At 42.3% G+C, this 15769-nt stretch overlaps 1 protein-coding gene across 1 annotated transcript; it reads right to left on the reverse strand.

Moving 5' to 3' along the window:
* Positions 1-9252: 9252 nt before the first annotated feature.
* tbx22 (T-box transcription factor 22) lies at positions 9253-15246 on the reverse strand. The gene is made up of 8 exons (XM_029513318.1): positions 15108-15246; positions 14412-14667; positions 13302-13403; positions 13052-13226; positions 10995-11159; positions 10205-10269; positions 9908-9993; positions 9253-9812 (listed from the first exon to the last, which is right to left on the reverse strand). The coding sequence occupies exons 1-8, from the start codon at positions 15244-15246 to the stop codon at positions 9268-9270; spliced, it is 1533 nt and encodes a 510-aa protein (XP_029369178.1). The 3' UTR covers positions 9253-9267.
* Between the last annotated feature and the right edge of the window lie 523 nt (positions 15247-15769).

Below are 15769 nucleotides of genomic sequence, written 5' to 3' on the forward strand. Positions count from 1 at the left end.
GCATCACTCCATAACAGTGTATTTACACACTCATATTTAACATTTATCTATTATTATTTATTATCCCAGTCAAAGGGTGGCTGTATTATGTTTCTTTGTTATTGTTGAAATTGTGTATCATGTAATAGCCAATACTTCATGCCAAACATGTTATGCACTAGCTATAAAATTAGTAATTTTAGTAATATATTTATTTATGTGTTTATTTATTTAATTATCATCTGACTGGATATTTCTAAGGGCATGTTTTCTATCTTTCTTGCATGACTGAGGATGCAAAGTCTTCTGTGCCTGGGTTTTGCTTAAAGTTTTCAATGTGCTGTTGTGACCCATTTTTTATTTTTTTATTTTCTACAGTTTACCATAAAAAGAGGTCTGGTGATAACTACTCGCCTTAAATATGTTACCACTAGGGCTGGAAATATAATTGATTTTTTTGGCTGTGCTTTACTTCTAGTTTCCAAATCCCTCCTTTTTCCATCTTACCCCTCCTCTTTCTCTCTGCCAACAGGGAACAGATGAGAGGTCAAAGGTGTCACCTGTAGAGGAAGTGGTCCTCTGATGCTCGTAGGCCAATATCTCATCTCACACACACACACACACACACACACACAGGGATGTGTCTCAGCTGGGAGCCATTATAGGTGCTGTGTAACACACAGATATCTATACATGAATACACCTGTAACCTCTGTAGTTGATGGGAGTCCCAGAGACTGAAACTCAGTCACCTCTGACCCTTATTGTGTCCTTCCTAATCATCATCAGCGACTACATTCACAATCATCATCAGTGGCCCCGGACTGACACAATTTTCTATTCTGCCTATTACCAGACACTTTGATGAGTGAGTTGTCTGCAGTTTGTTTGAGCACATACCTACTTTTGAAGCCCTTGGTCGTTTTTTTTTTTTTTTTTTTCCCCACTAATCCAACAGCTGTCAGTCATTTCTGTCAAAGAGATCAGATGAAATTAAAATTCCACATTCCTCTGCTAAATTGAGGTAAGTTTTTCTTATTTCTTTCAAAAATCCATTTATTTCCCTCAGTGGTCATCTTGTTTCTGAAAACATGATTAAAGCTGTGAGAGTCTGTCATATCCTATTTTTCTCTCTGCTGTATGCATCCCAACACATGTACTGAGATGCCTCCTCCAGATGTGCATGAGACAGCTCCTGCCTGAGTCATGCTCTGGGGGATATCTGTGTTTGTATATGTGTAAGGGTCAGGTATTGACGCTTGGTTGCTCTCCACCCCAGTGCCATCAACACCTTCTTGTCCTGGTTCCTCGAACAGTGGTACTTGATGACAGGATGGGATCCGGTGGGCTGGTGGTCCTGTCCCTGTGGCTGACCTGCACAAAAGGGGAGAGCAGCTCAGAGCCACACACAAGCTGGCTCAGTGAAAAAGCTCTAAGTGGGTAAGCAACAACTGGGATAGGTTGGACAAACGCATGATTCACCGGCCAGCTATGATTTGGTATGTCCAAAAAGTTAGTCATAAGCAAGAATCACCAGGAACGGCTACAAAGAGCTGAAGTGTGATGATTATTTCATTAGAATTTAATTAGATTTTGCTGAAGTTTCTTGTAAAGGGTTAGGATTAGTTAATGGGTTAATATGGTACAAAAAGGGAAAAAGATACAACACAGACACAGGAGCACTTGAACACACAGTTGCTCAGTAACTGCTTAGAGGTCACCCTGACATGCAAACTAAAATTAAATTGGTCTACAGAAAAACGCGTAAAATAAAAAGCCCATTAAAGACATTTTCCAATAACACCAAACAATTGATTAATATTTTCTTGCAAGTGGAGCTAAAACAATTAAATGATTAAATGACAAACAGTAGACATTTGGGATTTTCAGGAAAGAAATGTGGGCTCAGGACATTGTAGTGGAAATACATTTTTAAATGAAATAAACTGCTCAAAATTTTCCCTATATAACCAAATTACAATGTTCTCTCCACAAACATCCTGGGCAAACATTTTGAAAGTTCCAGCAAATGTTGAATGTATTGAAGTGGGACTACAGAAAAATCTTCATACTAAATATTTATATCCTACGTCATTAGTTTAAGAAAATTAAATAATAGTCTACACAGTATACTGAAATAATTCTTCTTAACTAGGCAGTTCAGTATTGATGATAATTTTTAATAGAATAAAATGGCACAGATACTTTATTCCTCCCCCTCCTCTCCCCCCCCGCCTGCTGTTTGAAATATTCAATTACTAACCATGAAGGGTCAGGTCAAACACAGGAAGCCAAGCTGATTGGTTCTACTCAGGTATCGATGGGCATGTGTGACCAATCGCTGCTGCCCACGGCTTTCTCCTGTCTCCATTTGCTGCCGCTGTGTGTGTGCGTGTGTGTGTCTGTGTCTAATCGTCACAGCCGAAAGCTTTCCTTAGTTTCCACTCACCTCTTGACCATTGCTTCCTGTTAGATGTGTTAACGCTGCTTTTAATCAGTTTTACTGTCTCATGCAGACGCGCACACACACACGTGCCAACACAGCTGGCCCTATCCATCCCTGCTCTCCAAAGCACGCTTCATTAAGTAAGCCAATCCCCTGCTCACACCATCACAACTGTGGCTCACACATCGAAATACACACCCGATCCCACCACCCCTCTCCTCACCCTGTTAACCCCCTCAACTTGACCCTCACCTCACCCCGTCACCCTCCCTGCTATCTCTTACAGTGAAACAACCCTTGAACATGAACATGTAACCTTGTCTTTGCCTCTGCCGGTCTTTGTATCAATGATACAGACTATTTATTTTATGTTATTTTATTTATTTCTTTATTTTATGTTCATTACACCAAAACTTTTTCTTTTGTTGTTATTGCTGTTGTTGTCTGCAGGCAGAGAAAATGCCTGAAGCCCTCAACCTTTAACATTTTCATTAATAGTGGCAGAAACCAAAAATCATTTCCCTCAAGTCTCCAGGGCTCAAAGTCAGAGGAATTGTCATTGGACTTTTGAATAGGCGCATATTGTCCTCATCTGACCGTCCTGAAAAATTCAACACAAGAAAGGAGATCATGTCACAGTGGGTTTGAGCATGGATTGCCTACGGAAGTACATATCGTCAGGGGCGACGAAATTGCATTCTCTCCGATGACCATCGGGGGGCGACGCCACTAGTTGTAAAAAAAAAACAAAACTTTTGTTACAAAAAGACTTTTTATTTGTCTGTGGGAAAAAGGCCTGTCCTTTTCACTTGATTTATTAGCTCAGTTAACATTTTCCAAATTAGTTTATGGTCTCACTTTCAGTCATCTTCAAAACAACCTGGTGTTGATTTGCTAGGGGAAAGAAGGCACAGGGCAGGTCCTATCTGCCCCTCGCTCCTCCTCAGTGCCTCTTAATCCTCCAAAGTTGATTTTGTATAGTTTCAAAAAAGTCAAGATAGTGGTGGCTAATTTGTAAATTCAAGGTTTCAAAAAAGCAGCTCTTGAACCAATGGTTGATGTCATAGTGGGTTGCCAGTTGGTTGGTTCTGGTCTGGCTTCACTTCTGCAGAAGTCACTTTCCAACCACCCAAGCTCAACTGGAGTTTATTCTGAGATCAAAGTTCTATTTATTTGCTTTAAAACATTAACTGATCGGAGGGAAAAGGGAGAGCGTGGTTAGATTGATATGATTTTCTTCTGAGTTGATCAGATACTAAGCTAATGGATAAAAACAAGGAGCAAATTGCAAATTCATACTTTATATACTGTTGTGTTGCATTATTGTTATATTTAAGCAAACAATCCAGACAATTTCAACAGGAGAAACAGAAATGGCATACCACTTCATACCATTGGCATTAATGTATAAAGTGTCAGGAAAAGTACAGGAAAAGGAAAAATTTATCATTATTCGATGGAACTGTGTGAATGCCTGTGTGTGTGTGTGTGTGATGCATATGGTAAAACACTCTACAGGTCCTCTGTTAGTCACACTGCTCCGTCTCAAATTGAATTAGCGTTGACAGCGCACAGCGCCAGCCGCATGTATATGTGTGTGCACTGGGGGCACTAGCAGTTGGCAAACTGTGTGTGTGTGTGTGTGTGAGAGAGAGAGAGAGAGAGAGAGAGCAACAGAGGAGAAAGCCAACCATCTCCCCTGAAATCAATTAAGCGAGTACAGGTCTGTAGTTGTGGGGGTGAGCGGGGCACATCCTGTAGAGGGCAGGCCAGACAGACAGCACCATCTGGGGCAGCAGGCAGGTTGACCCTGGGCTGAGACATGAAAGAAGCAGGGCAGGCATAAGAGGAGAAGGGAGTATAGGCCAGCATTAAATCACTCTTTTCTCTCCACCCTGTTCCCCTCACTCTGTCCCCTCATCTGCCATCTGATACATCAGCCACGGAGCATCATTCTCACTCAATCACTCGCCATCTCTTTCCTTTTTCTCCCCCTCTCTTTATCTGTCCCAGGAGTGATAACCTGTCATACACAGGAAACAAAAAGAGGTACGAACGATCTATCCTGTGTCAGAGATAGGGGCAAAGAGAAAAAGAATATCTCACATCTCTTGTTCCAGATGGGTTGATTTATAGGTTTGTATTAAATAAAACCAATGGCAGAGAGGGCCTCCCTCTAACTCTCTCACACTCACTCACACACATGCACCTGTAGAAGCCCACTCTGGTTCATCAAACAGGAAGGAATTAGTACACACTCTCTATCTCTCTCCCTCTCTCCCTCTATCATGGGGGTGAGTGATGGACAGCTCAGGTCAGAGTGTGTGTTGAGCTGAGTGCTGACAGCATCCTCCCAGCCACACCGTGCTCAAACACACAGCTCCATGATGACAAAACAGAAGGACGAGACAGGACAAAATAATTGGATTACATCCACCATGGCCTTGAGTAATTTGATGTTAAAGTTTAACATTTGACGTTCAACTTTTGGTAGCGAAGAAAATACATGACTGCAATGTGCGAATTACCAGTTTCCTTAACTCATTATGTCACCAGCGATATACTGTAAGTATTAAAGGTATTTCTGTCACAATATGGAATGCTCTAATTACTAAAAAAAAAAACCTTCTTTAATTATATTACAATAGTAAGTAATCATAATAAAGGGAGAACAGCAGGAGAAATCCAAAGGAGAAAATTAATTATACCTGTGATTTTTGGCATTTTTGTAAATGAAAATCCACCATACCTGAAACCCCTGCATTCAAAAGTTTACCCACTAAAAGTACATAAGCATTACAATAAAATGTACTTGAATTGTCAGTCTCCAGAAAACACTGTTTCATAATATAATATTTTTGGGGGAAATTAAAGAATTAGATTACCTTTATGGGCTCGATATATATATATATATATATTTTTTTTTTTTCATGTAAAAACCCAGCGGTTAGTGAAAAATGCATTATTGTTAGACAATGTGTTTAAATACCCTTCATGCTGAAAACCGCCCCTCATTTTGTCTTGTAGTTGTACTTCAATTTCATGGATAACTGCATCTTAATTCTGTTGATCATATTTTAATTAATCAGGCACATGTTTGGCGGGTAAAAGAGAAAAGAGAAGCTGTAAAATCGACATACAGTAGTGGTGCGGACAGAAGCATGCCTGTAATTCATGTACACACAGCATAGTCAAGTGTTCACTTTACAGAAATGTGAGTGGAAAGGTGAAAATGGAAAGGTAAGGTGTGAGGGAAAGTGCAAGAGCTGTTTGGGTCATTAACACGTTCTCTGATGAATTACATGAGTGTGAGGCCCAGATGGAGCTCTTTTTAGGAAACCCCAAAACACACAAACGAAAACATGCAGGCCAGGTGCCCGGGCATATGTTAAAGCTGTTTGTCCTGCACTCATCTAACCTCTGCTCCTGAAAGACAGGGGCCTGTCAGGGAGCACATGCCTGTGTGATCCCCAAGTGACCCCTGTCTACACACAGATGTGGACATAGAGCGAGGGGTCTGAATACACACATTTAGAGAGCAATATACAAATACATGGGGGCTCCTGGTTCTGTCAGCACATCTGTGATCTAATGCTCATCTCAGCAGAGGCTCGGGATGTGTCGAACAACAGAGGAGAGGGGAAGAATCCACAATCCATGAGGCAGATTGTAGTGGAGCTTATACCCACTTGATAGGGCAGTAGAAGAGCATTTAATAACTGTTAAACTGCCCTTGCTTTTCACATTACTCCCTCAGTGTAATTCAATTTCAGCCACAGCTGGTTTCACTTTAAACTTTACAGCTGAGCTCAGTCACGTCCCATAATCTGGCCCGATAAATAACCAGCTTTTATTGAGTTTGCAGAGAAAATAGCGTCCAGTGTAAACCTTCACAAGAGACTCAGAGCCAAAATGGCTGGAGGGCATGAAGCTGAATAGGACAAGAAGTGTGTGTGTTTTGATGTGTTTGTGTGCGTGCATTTCCATGTGTGTGCATGTGTGAGAATTAAATCTCAGCGCTTGTGAGCAAGTGTAAGCAGTTATTAGGAGACAACCGATGTGTGTGTGTGTGTGTGTGTGCTATATATTAATCTAATGAAGTCAAAGTATATTTACACGTCCTACTCTCTGCTGAGCTCCTCTCCTGTTTCAGGATGCCATTTCACATGATTGGAAACAAATGACTTAAGGGTCAAATTTCTCCCCCTTTACTGCCTGTCAATCACTCCGGAGCGGCCCAGAAATGCCCGTCTCTGTGTTATTACAAAGTTGAATCAGCACAGTTTCCATGTTATTTTAGCCACCACCTTCAAGGGGATTATGTTGACACCTCACCAAGCCAATTAACAGCACGGGTAGACAGACGAACAGCGTGGTTAATCGACAGGCTGATAAGAGGTTAGCTCAACATCCATTTTCAACCAGCTTTGGGGGTGTAATAAGACAAGCAAGCTCAGTAAAGAGAATCAGTAGGAATTTTACTAAATATGTTTCTACACTTTTGTCGAGTTAGATGAGATTGATACCACTCTTTTTGTAAATATGACTCAAGCGTTTTACCCTAACCTACCATAAGCAGGGGATACAAGGGGAAATCTGCAACACACAAAATTCATAGGAAATCGCCTGTAAGCGCCCTCACTCTTCATATCTAGTGTTTTGTCAAATACAAAAAACAAACAATAAGGGACTTCTTGCCTCTAGTTAATATCTAAACTTTTAGGTTTTTATGGAAATGAAAGAAATGACACTTGTTGCTTAGTGAGCCTTTGAGATGCTGCTAGGCAGTTGTTACCTGTACACAGAGCCAGATCCGCTGCTTCACCTGGTTCCAGCCTTTCTAAGCTAATGAAGTGCTAGCTGTAGATTTACATCAAATAAATTATGCGTTTTTTTAATTACATTTTATGCTAAATAAGCATCTAATCGTCAATCTTTTACTGAAACGGTTGTTGTGAGTTGATGTTTCTACACACAATTTTACGAGTGCACTAGTGTACACAAAAACCCTAATCAAAAGCTACAAACCTTTACTCTTTGCTGCATGCAATAAAGCAAACGAGTATTAAAACACAAGCAATGACAGGTGGCTCCATCTTGTATCCTGTAACATTTGCTACAAGTGTGTGTCTGTGGGTCAACACTACTATATTGGAGAGTGGCAGGTGCAAAGTTCAGCCTTCCTGGTATGAAAGAAATTTGTCTGTCTGAAAGTTCAGGAATTAGCTGGGAGTTCATAATGATTGTCCTACATTGGCAAACATGGAAATGACAGACAGTATCAAATAACCAGCACTTTGTCTATCTGCAGACAAAGGACAGGCTGTTTGATGGTGCAGCTGACCAATCACTGAAACTTGGGCCATTCCCTGCACCCGAGTTCCTCAATTAACTCCTTCCTGCTATTTCCACGTCCAGCACATATTAGCTCACTGCCATGCTTGGCTGTGACAAGTAAATTGCTGTTTGGTTATGACCGTTTGTCGGGAAACGGGCCATTTCCCCCGCTTTGCCTAAACCGCTGTTCCTAACTGCTGAGGGAGGGAGGGAGGGAGGGATGGTGCTGGGTTTTTGAGTCTGAGCTGAAGGCAGGAATTATCACATCAGTGGCTGAACGGGCGTGCCCCCTTTGGTATGGACAAAAAAACACAGCATTATGTTGGCCCACAGTTACGAGATGTTTTCTTTCGGCACCGACTCTGTTCATCATGGCACACGAGAAGTCACTTTTCTGAAAGCCCTTCCACATGGCTCCGTAGAGTCCGAGCGGTATTGATTTACTGTTGATCCTGGAACAATGTTACAACAGTGACTACAATAATGATGACACGACTGCTTTAGACCATTTTTACACCACAAGTAGCCTCTCTCTCGAGCCCTGTCACAGACTGTGGCTAAAAAAGGCCTCTATAGAATAACCGATTCACCTCCATGCGTCTCTGATTAGTCGTATTATTGGTAATAAAGTACAGGGATGGAAACTGGCTGCCTGAATCCTGGCAGCTGTTGTTCTTCCCTCTAAAAATCACAAAAAGACCTGATGAGCTCATGTTATTAGTCAGGCGCAGCCAAGCCTGACAGTGGGATTCAGCTGAGTTTAGAGATTGAAAAACACAGAATTCGCTGTTGTTCGGTTTCAGTGAGTGCGATTTGATTATCACAGAGGAGATTTCTCTATCAGTTGTTATTAGAAATTGTTTCCTGTTGCTCATGTGTTTCCGTTTACTGTGACGTAAACTGTATATTCACGTCAATACAACTAGAAAACATGGACAATGTGTTTCCTCTTTCATTTTGTTTATACAAATTGTAGGTGAGGGAAAAGAACATTTTAATGCTGGTGTGTGATCTGAACAATATGTAGGAAAAATACTTTAATGGGCACTTATGGTCATTCTCATGTTCATCAACAGTTATATTACATACCTCAGATGACATTGCTGATGCTCTTTGGTAACACCCTGTGAAGCAGTTAAGGCAGTAAAGACGTTCTGCTGCACTGTAAAGACACTGTTTTCTGACCCAAAGAAAGGTCTACATCCTGCATACTGCTTTTCTGTTCCCTCCAATGTTCCTCTCTTTGGTTCTATTGTAGTCGAGTGTGAGGACCTGCTCAGTCTGCTTCTGGTTTCGCTGCTGGTGAGTCAAACACAGTCTATAATGTAGTTTTTAAACACAAAAATGTCCTCAGAGTTCTTTTGTGTGTTTGTGTTTGTTTGGGGGTTTTTTTTTTTGTGCTCTTTTGAGTCTTGCTCAAAGAGAATGACCTCTCTCAGTATTGTTGCAATAAGCCTTGGCTCATTATACTCAATGGGCCGGAGCCCGCAAGTGTGGTCCAGCTGTCAGAGGCAGTGGTTGGTGGTTTGGTGCCACGGAGACTGCCGCAGCAGACAGTCTGTGGTGTCTTCAGCTAGCTTGGCGTGCTGGGAAATAGTGGCGAGTTGGGGGTTCAGGGGGAGGCTGTAGCGGTAGAGGCAGTAGGGCCCCACAGTGTCAGGGAGATTGGGGAGCAGAGAAGGCCCCTGAGGGCTGAGGGAGCTGTGTGGGGGGATGAGGCATGGGGAGCTCCCCGGGGACCCATGCAGACAGGCGTCCCTGCAGTGGGGAGGTTTCTTCCCCTGCAGAGCAGAGAGGAGCGGGAGGTCTGTAAACGGGGAGAGCATGGGCAGCCCTCTCAGTCTGTCTGCTCCCAGAGAGGAGAAGGCTCTGCCAGGTAATGGGGACATGCTGGGCGAAGTGATGGAGGTCTTGCCGTAGAGTGGGAGAGTGAGGGTGTGGAGGGCGGCATCTTGGCAGGAGAGCGCGGACACGGAGAATGGGTAGAGGGGTGAGGATGAGGAGAGAGGGAGAAGGCTCTTCACACTGCTGGACGGTGACCCCGAACTTCCTGTTCAAGAAGAAGTCAGAAATGTGAATTGCTCATATATATATATATAACAGCAAGTCATAAAGCAGTGCTGCTTTATGAGAGCAATCCTTTACCTTGCAGCTGTATGGTGAATGGCTTGAAGTCCAAGCTGAGAGGGCTTCTCCAGGGATATGACTCCAATAAGCCATCCAACACCCCTCTGTACATGAGCACAGAATGTAAAAGCAATGAAAAATGTTATTTCAGGTATTTAAATGTTGGTTCTGAGAGGTGTAAAATTCTGCACTACACAGGTCAACTTCATTTGAAGGTTTTACATTGCATCAGGTTTCAGTGGTTGAACCTTAAAATCCCTCTCGGTTCCTGTAGTGCAGCTAGAATAAGTGTTGGTGCTCGCAGTTTTCCTGTACCTGTTCCTTCCTGGATCCCTGAAACCCTTGGCGAATGGGTTCCTGTCAATCTTCAGTTTCGTGATCTTGCCCAGGAGAGAGGGACAGAGATGGAATTAGAGCGAAGGTGTCGAGTGGTGACGTGCAAAGCTAACAATGAGCTCAGTTTTACAACAGCATGCAGAGTGGCAGAGCTCTCCCTCAGGGACTGCGTCTCCCAGCAGCACCCAGGGCGATCAGCCATCTCAAACAGGGTTCTTGGAGAAGGGGCTTCAGGGTCGAACGGTTTTATTTGGTGCTTTAATGGGCTGTGGACTCCAGCAGTCGGCCCAGTCACTGCTCGTTACTGAGTTTCTGTAATAATACATTTGCTGATCGTAAAATGAGCCCTGATGAAAAGAGCTGGCAGTCCCCGTGGACAGCTCTGTTACTGGAGGAATGGTAGCCAACACTGGGGTCAGCACCCCTGCATGGGAACACACACACCCTCTGAGCATCTGACCCGCTGAAAATCGGGACACTGCAATTTATGATCAGGCTGAGACCACAGGGGAGCGGGCCTCATCATCTTCATGATGGGATGATTAAACATTTTTAGGAGAGGTCAAAGAGGCCTGAGCTAACTGAACGAACATCTGCTTTTTTCAGAATTTGGTCAGAGAAACTATATCAATTAGCAATATCAGAATGTTCAAGCTTACTCGTTTTTTATTTGGTATCATACATTCCATTTGCCTACAAAACATTTTGAATATATCGTCAGTTTAGTGGGTTTTTTTTTTCCTCAGCTTGTGTGCTGACAGTGCGTTACCTGTTGATTTTGATAGGCTGTGACTGTTGTGAACTCAGTTTCTGGGAAGGAGAAGCTGCGCGTTCCTTCAGCAGGCAGCGACTGGATTTGAGACAAGTCCACCCGGGGGTTGTGGCGAATGATGTGCACACGTGGCTTGTATTTATGCATCGACTGGAGAATAATCTGTATCAAGAGAAGAACACAATTTTTTGATTTTGTAAAGTTGGCCCCCTTACCGAATTATCCTAAAGTTTGATTGATCAGTATGTACAAAGTTACAACTAACAATTATTTTCTCTTTTTTTTTTTTTAATTCAGTGGTCCGATGACGGATAAGCAGTAAAAAATGAAAGCGAGAGAGAGAGTCAAATGAAAGGGTCCCATTTTTCAGGAAATTGTTTGGTCCATAAAATCCCAAGTAGGAGAGAAAAATGTCCACCACAATTTCCTATAGTTCAGCTCAATATTACTTTTGTAACACTCTTTAAACACTTAACCACATGAGGCAAAAAGCAGTAAATCCTTGGCTGAAAGGCTGCTGTTGCTGAGAATTTGCCATATTTGCTTAAAAAGTTAAATGACTGGCTTTTTACCAGTTTGCCAATGAAATCGACTGATTTTTCTGGTTCAGGTTCTATGGCGTTAATTAGACCATCAGTTTTTAGGTTTTGCCAAAACCTGAAGTTTCAAATCATTTAAAAGATATTAAAACTCAAATAGTAGAAACAACCATCACATACAGATCATGTGTCTTAGTAAATATCCATAATACATTTGCAATGGATTCATTTCACTACTCTACTACAAATAGTGTGACATTATACATGAGTTAAAATGATAATATATCAAAATAACAACTGCAGCAACACACAGTGTGACATACGAAGACTAAATAATACACTGCTAAATAACACAAAATTATAACTAATAATAATTACAGACTACAATGCTCCATTCAACAAATGAACAAACGCTATCAAACCCCACTAACTCACACAATCTCATCAATGATAATGATAATGATGTTAAAAATTAGCATCTGTCCTGAAACCTTCAAACGATGGATCTGGTTTATCCGATGTCACTGTGATGTACGTGTTAAATAAAAATCTAATAGTAATATCAAGGAGGGAGTTGTTTTCTCGTTATAATGTTATTTTGATTTGACATGTAAAAAAAAAAAAACATCTTTGCGGGTGGAAGTGAGCATGGCAAAAAAGTAAAACTGATTTATTTAGTTGATTGTGTAGTTTTTATTGTATTTTCTTGTTATCTTATTCGGTAAAGTAAATTATAAAATTTAAAAAGGGAAATAATAAAATAAAATAGCCCAGCATTGTGATGCTCTGAAGACTATAAATCAATAATATAACTTTTACCAAAAAGATATTGTATATTGTAATATAATATATGTAAGATTTTAGAATAAGAAATACACAAAGCAGTTAGGTGAAACTGCAGCAAACAGCACAACAATATATCAGTGACGAAGGTCTAACACTTTTATATTTGTATTATAATGATTATTATTATTTTTTAGTCCAGTCCCAGTTTGAAGAACTGACAACATCACAGATTGTGGTCCTTGTTTTTATTTTCGGCTTTGCAGCTCAAACTGTCTCAACACTCCTCCCTCAACCGCCACAGCAGTGAGGCCTCCACACACACACTACCAACTAAATTCAGAGATGGTTTTATAAACAGGGGGGATCAAGTGGAAAAACTCACATACCCCCTCAGTCACCACATCAGATCACATCTGTATCGAGCTGAACTTTCACTGGAGGTTCATGGAGCAGAGCAACATTTCCACTTCCTTTATCCCTAAAAGACACGCAGGGTGTATGCCAGCAATCCGAGGAGGACTGTGTCTGACTCTGCTGCTCTTTTACACCGCTGCTCACACCATCCTCTGCCACTGCTCTCAAATTAAACACAATAACACTGTGCTGCGTGAGTAACCCAATCAAAATGCAGAAGAAGACAGAATAGGGAGGATGGGTTGTCCCACCTGTACAGGCCTTCACAACAATGCCACTTCATACAGAAGACAGAGGCTCAGATGTGTTACCTACATGTCCCTTATCGTCCATCTCGTTGTTGGTGAGTTTGACCCTGTCGAAGCTGATGACCTGACGCATCCACGTCTCCCCCGCGCACGGCGAGTCCGGGTGCACGTAGAGCCGGGGAGAGATGCAGGAGTGGTCCGTGTTTCCAGCCACCATCCACTGCGAGCTGTGGTACACGTACCTGCAGGCCCCATGCTGGTGAGTAAGTACACTGATGCACGGACACGGTGGTAGAATAACAACAACACACACACACCTGTAGCGTTTGGAGTCCACGGGCATGACATCCATTGCAATGTAATACTGCTGGCACGGATCCAGATTGCGCACTTTGACGCGCACTGAAGGAAACATCCTCCTTAAAACAGAAGAAAGTGAAAATTACTGATTTTTACATTTTTTATTTTATTATTATTTTTTTTATAATCTTTCATGAAATTTCGCCCCCGGCTTTCACATCATAAAAGGATGGAAAGTGAGATCAGCCGCAGCAGCAGAAACTTGCCCCAGCGTGCAGCGGCCAACTTCCGAGGCATCTTCACTGCCGAGATTTATAGCACCACTTCTCGGTAATTGGATAAACGGAAGTAAAATTTCAGCGAGCAGTTATGTCCCAATAACTCATAACTGAATATATATATATAAATAACATGGCCGCCTATCAGACAAAAAACCAAAGTCTTTAATTGGACTACATATAAGAATTTCTCCATGTGATAATTCGCATAGTAGTCTTGGAATGTATATAATATATATATATATATATATTTACCATCCAACAGCTGGAAAATAGAGTTTAATTTAGTTGTATAGAATTGAATGACTTTTACTATTATTATAGAAAAGGCTGGAGGACAGACGGACTGCTTCTTCTATAAACACTTCATTTTAAATTATCATCAAAATAACGCACATCCCTGAATTATATTTCAGCAAACATACCCAAAGGAAGCTATAAACCCACAGCTACATCTTGTTTGACCAAGCTTTTATTTCAGCTCCTCTGTTCAGAGCTGTGTGGCCGCAGAGCAGTTAATGCGGCTCTCCACTTTTATCAGGAACTTTGAATCACAACGCATCGCAAATGAAAAACTAACTCTGGACTCAAAGGTCACAGCCGTGTGCTCGCCTGCAGGACTGAGGCCTGCTCCCGTTTTCACAGGAAACCCGACTTAAAAACTGCATAATGCTACTAATCATAAGACCATGAACAGCCAAAGGGAAGATCTAAACAACAAAAAGTGTTTCAAACCATTGGCCTTTGGCACGTACCCGCCGTAATACAGAGTCAGTAGCTCGAATAGTATTCAACAGTTTGGAGATGTGAGGATCTTCCCTGAATTTCTGCACGCACCAGGTCTCATACCTTCCAGCTTTGGTGATGATCATCTCGGTGCCGATCTCATAGAATCTCTTCCACAGCTCGGAGCCCTGCAGCTCCACCCGGACTTCTCTGTCCGGGCGGCAGCCTTTCTCCTGCGGCTTGCTGTCCCCTCCATCCGGATCGGCCTCCTCAGACCCGGATCCGGCGGTCTGTCTCTGCGGGTCGCAGTAAGTCTCCTCCGCCTCCCTCTGTGCTGATACTGCTTTCTTCACCTGGCTGACCGGATACTCATGCAGGCCTGGAAATAGCAAGTGAGAGGAAATGTGCAGAAAATAATTCATCCGTTTTGTCAAAAAAATAAATAAATAAATAAATAAAATACAAATAAAATAATAATAATAATATATATATATATGATTTAGCCATTTATAAAATATATATATTTTATATATTATATATTTTCATTGGAATACATGTAAAATATTAAGATTATTTTTCTTAAAAGAGCGATAAAGACAAACTAACACAGAACCTTTCATCAGCTTCCCACGCGGAGAATATTAACTTTCGGAATCATTTTGGATTTGAAGTGATAAAATTATCATCTGATTTGAAATATCAGGAGTATGCATAATATAGAGGTCTGTGGTTCGTTGTTCCATCTTGCGCTTAAAATGGATGAATGTGAAAACAGTGACACGATGTTTAACATCAAACACGTCTTTGCTTCTGTCTCACCAGTGAAGATGCTCGTATCTCCGCGGGTGTCTCCAGCTGAACTTGACTCTGTTCCCTCCGACACTTTCATCCTCTTGCAGGGTTTCCCCACCAGCGCCTCCACCGAGAACGCGTGAGCCCGGGAGCTCAGACCCTGCATCTTGGCGAAAGATCCCGTTTTTCCAAAAGCTCTGTATCCACCTGAACTTTGACTTCGTCCCACGCAAGGCTCAGTGTGCCGGCTCATTCAGGACAGGACGGGACAGGACAGACAGCAGCAGCAGGAGCAGCGGCACCTCAGGGTGCCTCTCTTCTCTCACAGCGGCTCCGTGACGCTGCGCAATTGATCCGGTGCGTTCCCATGTGCTCTCCCACACTCACACCTTGATCCAAATCCTTGATTACTGGCACGCCTCTCCTCTTCACCACAGTATTCTCCTCTCTTTCCCTTTATCCATGTGTCTCCCTTCCCTCTCTGGCTCACAGAGGGCTTGCTCCTCTGGTCCCCCTCAGCGCGTCACAGAGAGGGAGGGAAGAGCTGCCGCGCACATTCCTCCACACCGGACTGCGCTGCAAAAAGTGTCCACCCTCACTCTTACCCTGACCTCACAACCAAAGCCCCCTGAACACAGCATAAGTCACCCACTACGAAAGTTAAATTAGTGCTCTCTTTATTCTCATCA

The sequence above is a fragment of the Echeneis naucrates genome, chromosome 10 (genome assembly GCF_900963305.1).
Source record: "Echeneis naucrates chromosome 10, fEcheNa1.1, whole genome shotgun sequence".
In the NCBI taxonomy this organism is placed as follows: Eukaryota; Metazoa; Chordata; class Actinopteri; order Carangiformes; family Echeneidae; genus Echeneis; species Echeneis naucrates.

Excerpts from the sequence above, each read along its gene's own strand:
- tbx22 (XM_029513318.1), bottom strand. The coding sequence starts at position 15,246 with ATGCAGGGTCTGAGCTCCCGGGCTCACGCGTTCTCGGTGGAGGCGCTG. Across the intron at positions 11,160-13,051 it reads AGATGGACGATAAGGGACAT|ATTATTCTCCAGTCGATGCA; the intron begins GTAGGTAACACA and ends CTCTTGATACAG. Across the intron at positions 10,270-10,994 it reads CAGCCTATCAAAATCAACAG|ATCACGAAACTGAAGATTGA; the intron begins GTAACGCACTGT and ends CTCCTGGGCAAG.